This window comes from Ochotona curzoniae, unplaced genomic scaffold (genome assembly GCF_017591425.1).
Source record: "Ochotona curzoniae isolate NIBS_2020 unplaced genomic scaffold, NIBS_Ocur_1.0 contig_3622, whole genome shotgun sequence".
NCBI classification, from domain to species: Eukaryota; Metazoa; Chordata; class Mammalia; order Lagomorpha; family Ochotonidae; genus Ochotona; species Ochotona curzoniae.
In genome coordinates this window covers 661,097-674,585 of record NW_024465926.1, presented here as the reverse complement: position 1 = coordinate 674,585, position 13,489 = coordinate 661,097, and the positions used below count along the sequence as shown (strand labels likewise).

General features: G+C 67.1%; 1 protein-coding gene across 1 annotated transcript in view; it reads left to right on the top strand.

Moving 5' to 3' along the window:
* The window catches only part of ZFPM1 (zinc finger protein, FOG family member 1), a 34,076-nt gene extending 21,376 nt beyond the window's left edge, over window positions 1-12,700 (top strand). The window contains exons 4-10 of the mRNA XM_040982247.1: window positions 4,027-4,160; window positions 7,979-8,081; window positions 8,832-9,038; window positions 9,751-9,993; window positions 10,462-10,557; window positions 10,635-10,759; window positions 10,824-12,700. Coding sequence (XP_040838181.1) covers window positions 4,027-4,160; window positions 7,979-8,081; window positions 8,832-9,038; window positions 9,751-9,993; window positions 10,462-10,557; window positions 10,635-10,759; window positions 10,824-12,491 — 2,576 coding nt within the window. The 3' untranslated portion in view covers window positions 12,492-12,700. The remainder of the gene's footprint in view (window positions 1-4,026; window positions 4,161-7,978; window positions 8,082-8,831; window positions 9,039-9,750; window positions 9,994-10,461; window positions 10,558-10,634; window positions 10,760-10,823) is intronic.
* The last annotated feature ends 789 nt before the right edge of the window (window positions 12,701-13,489 follow it).

Genomic DNA, 13,489 nt, shown 5'->3' with positions numbered 1-13,489 from the left:
CAGCGAACCAGCTGCCTGGAGAGGCTGCACTTAGCTGTACACCTGTGGAACGTGTTCCCATGCCAGGTCCTGGGGTGCTGGGAACTCGGGGTTGCCTCCCCCAGGGCTCAGCACTCCCTGCCCAGCCTCTGCCTAGCCAACATTAGGTCAGGGAGGCCCCAGGACCCATCCAGGAGGACCAGCCCCACCCTGCCAGGCAGTCCCAGTGCTCCATTAGCCGGGGCAGGGTTCAGGCCGATAAAGACAGGCTGTTGTTTTGTGTCAAAAAATCAATAATACAGCGATGTTCCTGGCAATAGGAAAAGGCATTCGCAGCGGCCAGCTGGCGGGGCGGAGCCTGTGGTGTCAGACCCCAGCCAAGTGCCCCCAAGCCACGGGGGAGCCCCAGCCTTGGCACCCCCGGCCTTGGCATGTCCTCAGGGGGCCGGGGGGCTGGCTGCAGCCCAGGTTCTCATGTCTGTTGTGGCCCAAGGGTCACAGCCCTGGAAAGCGGTCAGTGCTCTGAGGACAGTAAGCAGGACACTGTGGCCCCAGAGCAGCACCCACACCAGCGGCTACCGTGGGCACCGTGGGGCGGCACTTGCTGTCCCAGATCTCTGTCAGAGTCCCGTCTGCTGCCAGCTCTTGGGAATGGCAACATGCCCAGTGGGTGCGCATGAGAGGTGAGAGCCGCAACAGGTGCTATAGTCAGACAGGGTCCCCATGGGTGCTCGGGCAGGTGCAGCCTGCCTCCCAAGTGTGTGTCCCAGAGGAGACCTCAGCAGAGAAGGTTCTGGAGCCGCAAGCCATTGACAGTGAGGGCTCGGGGAACAGATGCAGGACACCTGTGCTAAGCCAGGCGGGGAGAGGAGCCCTGTAGGCAGGAGACTGCAGGACAGTGCTGGGCCGCAGCGCAGGCCTCCTAGGGCCCTTGGCAAGGGGCAGGACGGTCACAGTAGGGCAGAGGGACTCTGTAGGCAGCAGACCGGGGGACTGTGCCGGGGTGCAGCGCAGGCAGGCAGGCGTGCCAGCCTCCTTTGGCCCTCGGGGACAGGACAGTCATAGGAAAGTTCTGGGGAAGACTTGCTTTTGGCTCCCTGTCTTTGATGCGACCACTCTGCGAAGCAGTGGGGACGAAGGGGTCCAGCTCCTCCCAGCACCCAGGTTAGGAGGTCAGGCCTGCTTGTGTCCTCACAGCATGTGTGCGTCCCAGCACCCGGCCCCTCCATCCTGGTCCTGGTGACCATTGGGGACTCCCGTCTGAGTGGAGCAGCAGGGAGAGACCCGTGACTGCAGGCACACGCTGGCACTCACTACAGAGAGGGGCACTACAAAGAGGGGCAGGCTGCTCCTCCTAAGCTGGGGTCTGGCCAAGGCCAGAGTTCACGGATGGAGCCAGAGGTGGACCCCGGCTGGCCGTGTCGTCAGGGAGCCGCCGACCCTCCAGGGGCCTGGGTGTGCACGTAGGCACCTGGGTTAGGGGCGGCTGGTCTCAGGCCTGTCTGTGGCCACGCCCAGACTTCTGGAACCCTGCAGCTGGGGCTCCCCTCCCCCTTGTCCCTTTTTCTTTCCCTTTTTGTGGCTTTTATCAAAGGCAAACAGCATGATCCCAAGATAGGGCTGCTCCAAGCAGAGCCAGGCCCAGCTGGTCTGGGAGTCACGGGGTGGGGCGGAGCGATGGACTGATTAGATAAGAGGGTGCTGGGGTGACCCGGGGTGAGGGGTGGGCACCCACATGCTGGCCACAGACCACGGCCCTTGACCAGGGCCGTTCAGGAGCCCCCAGCCCGCCCAGCCCATTCCCCAGATGGAACAGAGGCCTTGTGACTCCGCGGTTCCCCACAGCTGCACCCCGTTCTCAGGGCTGCCCAGAGGTCAGGGGTCACCCGACACAGCTCTCTGCTGTCCAAGGCAGCCTGCAGGCCTGTGGGCTCTGGAGGCCCCCTCCTGCCTGCCCCTCTGGTTCCCACAGCAGGATGGGATCGGGGAGTGAGGAGGCCTGAGGAAAGTGAGGGCTTGTCAGCCATCTTGGGAAGACCAGTCTCGGGTGGATGGTGAGATAGGGTGTTTGGAAAGGCAGTTACCAAGAAAAGGAGCGAGATCTTCCATCTGCTGGCTCACTCCCCAAATGGCCATGAAGGCCGGAGCTGAGCTGAGCCGAAGCTTTTGCAGGCCACGGCAGGGAGCTGTCGGGATTAGAACCGGCGCCCATATGGATTCCTGTGCTGCAGGTGGAGGCTTGGCTTGTTATGCCTCAAGGACAGTCAAGCCCCTCTGTTTTGGAGAGGGGCTTTGATGACCCTGTTGGAAAGGGGAGTGTTGGCCCAGCGCAGTAGCCTAGTGGCTATAAAGTCCTTGCCTTGCACACACTAGGAACCCATATGGGTGCCGGTTCGTGTCCCAGCAGCTCCACTTCCCATCCTGCTCCCTGCTTGCAGCCTGGGAAAGCAGTCGAGGACAGCCCAAAGCTTTAGGACCTGCACCCACGTGGGAGACCCGGAACAGGCTCTTGGCTACTGGCTCCTGGCTTTGGGTCAGCACAGCTCTAGCCATTGGCAACTTGAAGAGTGAATCAACAAACGGAAGATCTTCCTCTCTGTCTCTCCTCCTCTCTGTGTATCTGACTTTCCAATAAAAATAAATTAATTAATTTTAAATAAAGAGAGGGGAGCTGGAGATGATCCCCGAGGCAGGGGGCTGTGAGGGGCACGAGGTTAGGTGGGCCACACCTCTGCTGCCAGGCACCTGTCCCAGCCAGGCTCCCCTGTGGGTGGCACCACCCGCTACCTGTTGCACCTGGGAGCTCTGGGGCGGCTGTGAGCATTTTGAGTGTCCAGCCCGCAGGGACAGGGACCCTGGGCCAGGGAGTGGTTGTCAGGATGGCCTTGTCTCCCGGGTTCCCTGGTCTTCCTGTCCCTGGCCAGCCCCAGGGAGTGGGCACTGCCCTGAAGCATGGGCCGTGGCCTTTATCAGCGGCCAAGCCCCTCTCTGGCACCGCACGATACCCAGGGGACAGAGTGGCTGCCGGGGAAATGCCAGCCACAGGCTTATCGGGAGGCTCGGCTCTGGCCGCGAGAGCCGATTAGGGTGCAGGGGCCGTTTGCATCGCCTGGTAGGCGGCCCAGCCCCTCCCCTTCCGCTTGCCCAGGGAGGGAAAGGCAGGGGCTGGTGGGGCGGGCAGGCAGTGTCTGGACAGGGCTCAGCCCAGGCCACTGCTGGGTGGCAGGAAGCGGGGGGGCCCTGGTCTCCCCTGACCTGGGCCCTGTGGGCTCCTGTGCTGCCTGGAGCTTCCTGACCCCTCCCCTGGCCCCACCGGCCTTCAAAGGGGCTTGGAAGAGTTGATGACAGGAGCACAGGGCAAGAGAGCCAGCCTGGGGCCCCACAGCCGAGAGTACATCCCCTCGGGCCAGCTGTCACTCACCAGGCCCCTTCCGTCCCCAGTGAAGGGACACCCGGCTGGAGTTCAGGAGCAGGGGGTCAGGGACAGCCGGGATCCTGGCCGTGGCCGAGGGCGGCCTCACAGTTGTGGCCGTGGCTGGGCTGCTGCCGTCTTATCTGCCCTGGGGAGGACAAGGCCCGTGCGTTTGCATGCTATCTCTACCATTAGGGCATCTATCTGATCATTGAGCCCATGAAGGCCATAGCCAGACCACGTGGGGCCTCTGTGGTCCTGGGGGTGTGGACCAGCCTGCAGGGAAGTGACCACAGGCAGCCACACTGTCCCAGAAGAGGGACCAGGTGATGGGCAGGGGTGTAGAGTGGCACCCGTGAGAAGCCCCCTGCAGCCTGCTGAGGCCCGCCTGCCTGTGACTCCTCTCTCGGGGCTGGGATCTCTGCTGTTGGGTTTCAAGCCCACCCAATGCAGGATGCCCCCCACATAAGACCCCTCAAACTGTTACCCCCCCATGGTATCAGGCGGGGGTAGCCGTGCGGCTTCTGCTGGCCCTAACAGACTGCAGCCTGCCAAGGCCCATGGTGAGCACTGGCCTCTGGGGCCTGGGGTGCCACATGTGGGCCTCACCTCCCCCTTCCCATGTCTCTCCACAGATGAACTGGAGTCAGTGCTGTGCAATGGGCAGCGGCAGGTGCGGGCCCGGGATGGCCTCACCCGAGGCCTGGCCTGGGGTCCGTTCCAGGGGAGCATCAAAGCCATGGCCTCGTCCCCTGGGCAGGCAGAGCTGGTAAGGAGCCCCCTGCCCGCCCCCGGATGTAGGCCACAACCCAATGGGGCGGGGCGCTGGGGGCCCAGGAAGGGGGTGCTTAGAGGAGATGCAGGGAAGGTGGGAGCCACGGGGACAGGGCCACCCCTGTCGGCCCTGGGAAAGTCTCAGGGTGTTCCTTTGCAGCAAGCAGCCCGCACCTGCCACCCTGCCCCCATGCTCACTGTGGGCATGTGGGCCATGAGGCTAGCAGAGTGGGAAGGACCTAGGGAGGGGCACGTGCCAGAGATGTCACATGGCTGTGGTCACCAAGTTGCCTCAGGGGATCGGGGGGCCACAGCTCAGGCCTGCTCCGTGTCCTTTGGTGGCTCAGCCTAGGCATGCAGGAGGCTCAGACCTCGAGCCTGGGGAGACAGCCGGAGAGCCCTGGCCACAGGCCCTGGGACCTGAGCCCACGGCTGTCACCCCAGCTGCCCGCGTGCAGAAGTGCAGGCTCAGCTGAGGGCACGAAGTCACCCAATGGGCTCAGCAGCTTTAGGCCATCTCTTCACTGTATGCGCAACCCTGCCCTCCCGGGCCGTGGGGACCTCAATGGATGCAGTGGGCTCTGAGGACCCCTGTGGGGGGTGGCAGTATGGGCAGAGCCATGCACGCTGGGCTGCCCTGGCAGCGTGACCGCTCGCTGGGCCCTGGGAGGCAGCAGAGGGCAGGGGTGGACTTGGTCCATGCTGGGCAGGTAGCTGTGGTCTGCAGGAATCACCGTCCCTGTCCCTGGAGGGGTGCAGGTGGCCATCCAGGATGAGGAATAACTGGACTCCCAGCATGTGTAAGGACAAGGCCACAGCAGGGGTCACGGAGCTAGGAAGTGGGGCTCTTAATGCACTAGAGGCCTCTTGGGGGCCATTGGAGGTGGGGAAAAGGCTCCAGGTGCCACATCTGTGTACCCCAAGGCCCCCCGATTCAGTGGGAGAGCCCTGCGCCTGGCCCGCCCACCCGGCCCACAGGCCCGCCTCCTCGCGGGGGGCTCATCTCCCCCCCCCACCCTATCTCCCAGCATTAAATCCTGATTAACCCTTATCTTCCTCAGGGCGCTATCTCTGCCCTGGCGCCAGGTGTCCAGACACCCCACATGATGGATTCCTTCCCGATGCTTCATTTCTTGTCCAAATATTTTTGCTAACGTTGCAGCAGCCCCTTATCGAGCTCAGCTGACGGGTCCCAGGTCTCCCTCTCCCAGGCTCCCTGGCCACAATGCGGCCTGCCCCCCACTGTCCTCTTCCCTCAGAGGGAAGCGGAAGGAAGGGGCTGGTGCAGCTCAGAGTCATTCTGGCTTGAGTGGGCAGGGCCCCTTCCCCAGGCCCCTCCCCTGGCTGCTAGGAGGACAGGCCACGCCTCGGCACGCACCCCGAGCCCCTGACATGGCCCAGATATGCAGAAAGGTGGCCAGCCACGGACTGGGGCGCAGTCTGGCCTCCGTGAACTGCCCACCACCCCAAGATCCCTAGAGCCAGCCAGGCTCACAGCTGGGGCAGACAGCCCTCACGGTGGCTGGGCGGCCTCAGTGAGGCCCAGCCTGCACGCAGATCCCTACCTCCTGGCACCCTGGCGGCAGCTGGGGCCAAAGCCACCTCCCCACCCCCAGACTGGTGCCAGGGTCCACAGCCTTAGCGGCTTCTGGCTGAGTGAAGGCTCTCCTCAAGTGCCCTTCTGTGTGTGAGGGGCCCATTCTGGACATTCATGGACACCTGGCCCCTGCTACATGCTGGTGTGGCCCTTTAGGGCCGTGAGCTTTGAGACAAGGGCCCTAGTTGGGCAGTGAGTGGCACCAGCAGGCCTTGCTGGGCAGGTCCCTGGCTCCCCTCATCGGCCTCTCCTGGACTCCATCCACTCTCCCTGCTCTTTAGACTAGAGGCTCATCATGTAGGATGGTCTCGTCTGAGCCTCTACCTCACCCACGAGCCCCCTGCCTGAATGCGGCCATGCCAGTGGTTCCAGGAGGACGCCTGTGGAGGCTGCCGCTTGCTGCTCCACAAGATGGCCGCAAGCGGAGGGGTGGGCGCCCAGCCTGCCTGCAGCTCAGTGTCCCTGCCTGCAGCAGCAGGGTGGGAGGCTGGGATCCTTCCTGTGACTTGAAAGCCCCAGGCTAGGGAAGCGCTGGGCAGCCTCTCCCCGCCCTGGCCAACCTGCACCCCACCACTGGCCCCCTCTCTTGCCTGGAGGCCAGAGGTGAACAGCTGGGGCCCGGAGAGCCTGAAGGCGCAGCTGGCAAGGCTGCCCAGATCCCGTCACCCACTGGGCCGAGGGCTTCCCCTCAGCCCTGCCCTCGCCCTACTCTGTTCCCCCAGTTGCCCTGAGGACCATCTGGCGTGGGGTGCACAGCCCCCCAGGGCCCAATGCCCTCCTTGCAGGCTCTGGGAGATGGGAGGGACCGGAGGCCGCAGCACACACGGCCAGGGAACCATGGGAGCCTCATCAGGCCCAGGAGGCCCAGGCAGCCACTGGCTCCCTGGACGGGCTGGACCAGGCCACCCCGAGGGCCCCACACTGCACAGCCAGGCTGGGAACGCCCTGGCTGAGCTGCTGCAGCGGATGCTCAGATGGGGTTTCCGATGGTTATCGGCCCGGTGCGGTCAGCCGGGCACGGCCAGACACTGACCCTTTTGTCGGGGAGACAAGGAGCGCTCAGATCCACCCCAGGAGGCTGAGTGGCTATTCGCTCTCCTGGGCAGGGGCTCTAGGCATGCCCACCCTGGCCAGGTGCCCAGCAATGGAGATCTTGGCTGGGGGTGCCCCAGCATAGAGGAATAGGGACCCACGGGGACGTCGAGTGGACATGGGCTTCCTGCCCCTGGCTGACCCTACAACAGGGGGCCAGGAGACCACTGTGCCTGTGCCCTCCGGCTCCGGCATCTCTGCCCCTCACCCAGCCCTGGCCTGGGGTATCCAGGGGCCTGGCACTGGGGCCCCTGCTGGGGGAGCGGGGAGACACAGGTCCACACCGCCTGCACCGCCTGCAGTTTATCGAGCCGCGAACACACTGCTTGTGGGAGTGATAAGCCCGAGCCGGCTGGGAGCCTGTCACTCGCAGTTTGAGGTTAGAAATACTGGGACGAATAATTAGATCTCATATCCTCCTGCAGCCGTGCGGGATCCAGCACAGCAATTTTCTCACCCTCCCCCAATCATTAATATTCATTAGTGACTCGGGAGGCACCCTGCCCTGATGCCCAAGGGTCCTGACTGGCAAAGGGGAGCAGGGTGCCTTCCCCACCAGGGCGGGAGTCCTGGAGGAGCCACCTTGGCCATGATGTGGGCTGCCCAGCCTCCCTCTGACCTGTCCCCGATCCCAGCCATCCTCTCTGCTCCCTGCTTGCCCTCAGTGACGGTGGTCAGACTGTGCAGGGGAGGGAGGAGCACGCCCAAGGCCATGGCACAGTGATGGCCATGGCCATGTACAACAGGCGCTGCCCACAGTGGGCAGTGGAGAGGCCACCATGTAGCTGAAGTCAGGATGGGCAGACTGGGCCAGGGCTGCCCCAGGCCTCAGCCTCACCTCCCCCTCCCTGCCCCTCCCCCTAGGGACAGGACCAACAGCAGACGGGTAGTGGGGGACCAGGGCCCAAGAGTCTAGGAAACCAGGCAGCTGAGCACAGCGTGGGCCCCGCCTCCTCCCTGCCTCAGTTTCCCATCTAGTGGTCTGTGGAAGCCACAGGAGTGGGGCAGCTCTGCCCCTTGCAAGCCAGCAGGGAGCCCCCGTCGGGGTGGGTGGGGGCGTCCTGCTGCAGCTCCCAGAGCCCTGCAGGCTCCTCCATTCTGAACGCCCCATCCTGCGCCTCCAGGACCCAGCCCTGCCCCTACTGGTGGTGGACGAGACCTGCTGGCTAAAGATGCTGCCCCAGGCCCTGACGCAGGCCGAAGCCAACTGTGAGATCTCCAGGAAGGGTTGGTGTCCAGCGGTGGCCTCCTGGGAGGGGGTGAGACACTGGGCTGTCCTTGGGCTGGCCCTTACAAGGAAACTGGCATGGAGGGGACACCAGGGCACACCCCAGGGCTCACACCCAGGTTCTGCCCAGCCTGCCCACCTGCCTCCTCCTGGAAGTGGCAGCAGTGGGAACAGAACGGGGGTCTTCCCACTCCTGCCCTCTGGCCAGAACCTACAGTTGGGGCCAGAAGTGTTTGAAGACGAGCACCCTTGCTGCTGTCAAGAGCAGGAAATGGGACAGGCACCTCAGCTTTCCTATCCAGGGGTGCCCCCTGAGCGCAGAGGTCCTGGCACACAGGGGTCAGCTGTGGCTGACACTGCCAGCCGGATTCAGCCAGTCAGCACTGGCTCTCTCATGGGGGTCCATTCTTCACCACCTGGGAAGGATGGGGTCCCCACAGGGCCTGAGCCCAGGGTAGCTTCTCCCCAAGGCCCAGGTGTCTTTGCCTGCCCAGCATGCACAGGCTAGTCCAGGCCCCTAGCCCAGCAGGCCTCAACCGCCCTGGCTTCCTCTGTCTGTGACTGCCCTCTGCAGGCCACGCCTGGCACAGCCACGCCTGGCAACCAAGCAGCTGGTCCCCCACCTGCCCAATGTCCGGCCTTTCCTGAGAAGCAGGTGGCTGTGCTGGGGACCCTCGCAGGTCAGGCAGGTGGCCAAGCAGGGAGCTAGGGCTGTCAGCACCAGCTCCCAAACAGCAATGTCCTTGCAGATGAAGGCCTCTGGTGCCACGTCACCAAGCCAGTGCCCGTCGGCGGACTCCTGAGTGTGTTCCTGGTGGACGAGCCCAGCAGTGTACCCAGCCAGCCTGTGAAGGAGCCAGCAGAGCCCACATGCCCAGCCCCTGCCAACAGCGACATCCGGCTGCTGCCCCAGCAGGCAGGCATGGCATCCATCCTCGCCACGGCGGTGGTCAATAGTGAGTAGCTGGCCCTGGGCTCAATGCAACAGCACGGGACAGGGCTGGCCCTGGGCGTACCCAGCAGTCACGTGAGGGCAGCCCTGATCAGGATGCAAAGGGCTTGGAGAGCCGGGTGCTCAGCCCAGACGCTTGCGGGTGGCAGCCCTGGGAACCTGTCCTGATGCAGCTGCCACCCCACAGAGGGTCAGGGCTCTAGGAGCCCTGATGGCTCAGGAGGTCCCCTTGGCGACCACTGGGTCGGGCAGACGGAGTGGCCAGGCTAGTGGGGCTGCTGTCTCAGGAAAGAGCCAGCCCAGCCCTGCCCCTGGGGTGCTGCAGCAGAACCCTGGGGTCAGCTGGTGGGCTCAGGCTGGCCACGGGGCCGGACGGGCTGGACGAATCGCCCAGCTGTGAATGCCTCCCCACAGGAGCCCTGCACTGCCATTTTGTCAGGTCCTGGGGTGTGCTGGGACACCGGCCGTACTGCAGGTGCAGAGTTGGAGGGTCAGATCCTGGGTGGTGCTCAGCCACCTTCTGGGGCCCCTAGTAATGGGGAAGGGCGGAGTGCAGTGCAGAGGAGCTAGGGAGACATTTGGGCCGGACCCCCAGGGGTCTTGAGGGCCTGCCTCCCCAGGGCGTCTGACAGGGGACTTCCCTGAGACCCCATTCCATGTGCTGGGTCACACTGGCTTCCCCCAGCGTCTCCCTCTCCCTGCCCTCCTGTCCCCAGAGGACGTCTTTCCCTGCAAGGACTGTGGCATATGGTACCGGAGCGAACGCAACTTGCAGGCCCACCTGCTGTACTATTGCGCCAGCCGCCAGGGCAGCGGCTCCCCGGCCACGGCCGCCGCCGCCACCACCACCGAGAAACCCAAAGAGCCGTACCCCAACGAGCGCGTGTGCCCCTTCCCGCAGTGCCGCAAAAGCTGCCCCAGTGCCAGCTCGCTGGAGATCCACCTGCGCAGCCACAGCGGTGAGCACCCTGCTGGGGAGGGCCCCCCCCCGCCCCGTGCCCCTTCCCGCCCCGTGCCCCTTCCCGCCCCCGCCCGCCTCCGTGCCCTTCACTCCCCCCCCCGCCCCTCCCGCCCCCTCACCCCCATGCCCCTCCCGCCCCCTCACCCCCGCGCCCCGTGCCCCCTCCCCCCGCCCCCCACTCCCGTGCCCCTCCCGCCCCCTCACCCCCCACGTGCCCCTCCCGCCCCTCGCCCCCCCGCCCTTCACTCCCCCGTGCCCCTCCCGCCCCCTCACCCCCCGCCCCGTGCCCCTTCCCGCCCCTCGCCCCCCTCCGTGCCCTTCACTCCCCCCCGCCCCTCCCACCCCCTCACCCCCCATGCCCCTCCCGCCCCCTCACCCCCGCCCCCTCACTCCCGTGCCCCTCCCGCCCCCCCCCCCCCCCCGTGCCCCTTCCCACCCCTCACCGCCCCCCCCCCCGTGCCCCCAGGAGAGCGTCCCTTCGTGTGCCTCATCTGCCTGTCGGCCTTCACCACCAAAGCCAACTGTGAGCGCCATCTCAAGGTGCACACGGACTCCCTGAGCGGTAGGTGGGCTGCAGGGCAGGGTGGGGGGCTGGCGTCATGTGGCCCCAGGGCCCTGACGTGGCGACGTGGCCCCCAGGTGTGTGTCACAGCTGCGGCTTCATCTCCACCACGAGGGACATCCTGTACAGCCACCTGGTGACCAGCCACATGGTGTGCCAGCCGGGTTCCAAGGGGGAGGTCTACCTGCCCGGGGGCGCCCACGCAGGTGAGTGCTGGCAGGGGAGGGCCTGTGCAGGGGCTGAGCCCCAGGGCCCCCCGGCCTGAGGTGCACGCCGGGCTCCTTGCAGACAGCCTGACCAGCTCCCAGCAGCACGCGGCCCTTCACGTGCCCCTGGCCTCCGGGGACCGGGGCCTGACACCCCCCTCATCTCCAGGAATGGACCGGAAGGCTCTGGTGGAGGCCACCAACGGAGGAGCCAAGGGGGAGCCGCAGAACGGCGGCAGTGAGCCCCCGGCCGTCCCTAAGACCACCAAGCCAGAGGCGGCTGAGGAGCCCGAGGCAGCCCAGGAGCCCGAGGCAGTGCGCGCCCCCGGGGAGCCTGCAGCCCGGACCCCGTCGCGGACCCCGTCCCCGCCCAGCCCTGCCCCGGCCCGAGTGAAGGCCGAGCTGTCCAGCCCCACGCCCGGCTCCAGCCCGGTGCCCAGCGAGCTGGGCCTGGCCGGGGCACTCTTCCTGCCACAGTACGTGCTGGGGCCAGATGCGGGCGCGCCCCCAGGCCCCGCGGCCCCGCAGGCCTCAGAGATCTTGGCTAAGATGTCCGAGCTGGTGCACGGGCGGCTGCAGGCGGGCGCGGGGGGCGCGGCGGGGGCGGCGGCCCTGCTGGCGGGCACGGCCAAGGGCGCCACGTGCTTCGAGTGCGACATCACCTTCAACAGCCTCAGCAACTTCCTGGTGCACAAGCGCCTGTACTGCTCCGGCCGCCGCGTGCCCGAGGACGCCCCGGCGGGGCGCAGGCCCAAGGCACCTCCCAGGGCGCCCCCCGAGCCCGACGCGCCGCGCTCCCCGCCCGGCCCCGGGGCGCGCGAGGACGAGGCGGGCGGCGCCGCCACGCCCGAGGCCGACACGGCCGGCCGGGGCAGCGAGGGCAGCCAGAGCCCGGGCAGCTCCGTGGACGAGGCGGACGACGACCCCAGCCGCACGCTGTGCGAGGCCTGCAACATCCGCTTCAGCCGCCACGAGACCTACTCGGTGCACAAGCGCTACTACTGCGCCTCGCGCCACGACCCGCCGCCGCGCCGGCCGCCCGCGCCCCCCGCCGCACCCGCCGCGCCCCCCGCGCGCACGCGCCGCCGCCGCAAGCTGCACGAGCTGCACGCGCCCGGGGGCCCCCCGCCCGCGCCCCCCGAGCCCGAGCCGCCCTCCCCGCCGCCCGCCGCCGCCGACGGCCCCATCGACCTGAGCAAGAAGCCGCGGCGCCGGCCCCCGGACGCGCCCGGCCTGTCCGCGCTGGCCGACTACCACGAGTGCACCGCCTGCCGCGTGAGCTTCCACAGCCTGGACGCCTACCTGGCGCACAAGCAGTACTCCTGTCCCGCGCCGCGGCCCGCGCCCGAGCCGCCCTCCGTCGCCTGCCCCTACTGCCCCCCGAGCGGCCTGGGCCGGGACGACCTCATCGAGCACTTCCGCCTGGCGCACGGGCTGCTGGGGGGCAAGCCCGCGGCCGGCCCGGGGCCCGAAGCCCGGACGCCGGCCCACCGCGGCCCCCAGGACGGCCCCGAGCCCCGCGCGGCCGGCGGCAGCCCCGGGCCGGCCGCGCCGCTGTCCCCCGGCGCGCCCCCGGCCCCCGCCGACAAGGGCGCCGCGCCGCCGCCCGTGCCCAACGGCAACCCCCGGTACTGCCGCCTGTGCAACATCCGGTTCAGCAGCCTGTCCACCTTCATAGCGCACAAGAAGTACTACTGCTCCTCGCACGCCGCCGAGCACGTGAAGTGACCCCCGTACGGCTGCCGCGTCCACGGGAGTGCGTGCAGCGAGGTGGCTGAGGGGGGGGCGGACAGGGACCCCGCGGCAGCGGCTCGCACTGGCTCCCAGAGCTGCGCCCCGCTCAGCTGAGGTCGTGTCCTGGCCACTCTGCCGCCAGGTGGCTGTGGGCACCCTGCGGCCCCCTGTCTCCTGGAGAATAAACACCCTTGCAACCCCGCGGCCCAGCTGTGCCTACCCTCCCTGGACAGCCTCATGTGCGGGGGCAGCAGGATGCTCCTGGGCCTGCATCTCTGAAGGCCCGATGGGGAAGCAGGTGTTTGGAGCGGGGAGCCAGGGGCAGGCGGCCACTCACGCCCCCCCCCACAACATGCCCAGGTTGAGGGCTGTGGCAGGAAGTCCCAGCTGCCCCACATGCCTGCGTGCTCCCTCCGCGCACCTCGGCTTCCACGCCTGCCACGTGCGGGGCGCAGGACGCCTCAGAACCCTCAGAGCTCAGCTTGGCGACTGGGACCAGCCCCGGCCTGGGCTCTGCCTGAGGTTGAGTAAGGGTCCTGCAGGCCCCAGCCCATCTGTGCGCTGCAAAGCATCCCGTGGACCCCACACCCCCAAGCGATGGCCACTGTCCGGCCGAGAGCTCCTGGGACCCACTTGGCCAACACCCCATCACCACCAGATGACCTGTCCTGCCTCGGTCCAGCTCCTGGCCCATCCACGTAGTTCCACCCACCACGTTTCGCCCACGTCGCTCCTGCAGCCAGCTCACAGGTCCTGCGGCCCTGCCTGACCAAGGCCTGACCCACTCGTGGGATCCCCTCAAGGCCACACCCGTGGTCTGGGTGCTCTCACCAGAGCTGGGTGGGCCTCCCACAGACTGCTGGCCACCCTCTGCTGCACTTGCGCACAACTGTCACTGGCGTGAGGGAGTCCAACCCCCTTGGGTTGTAACTGGACACTTAAGGGCTGGTCCACGCTTGGTCAGGGCAGCCTCCCGCCCCAGACCCTTGCAG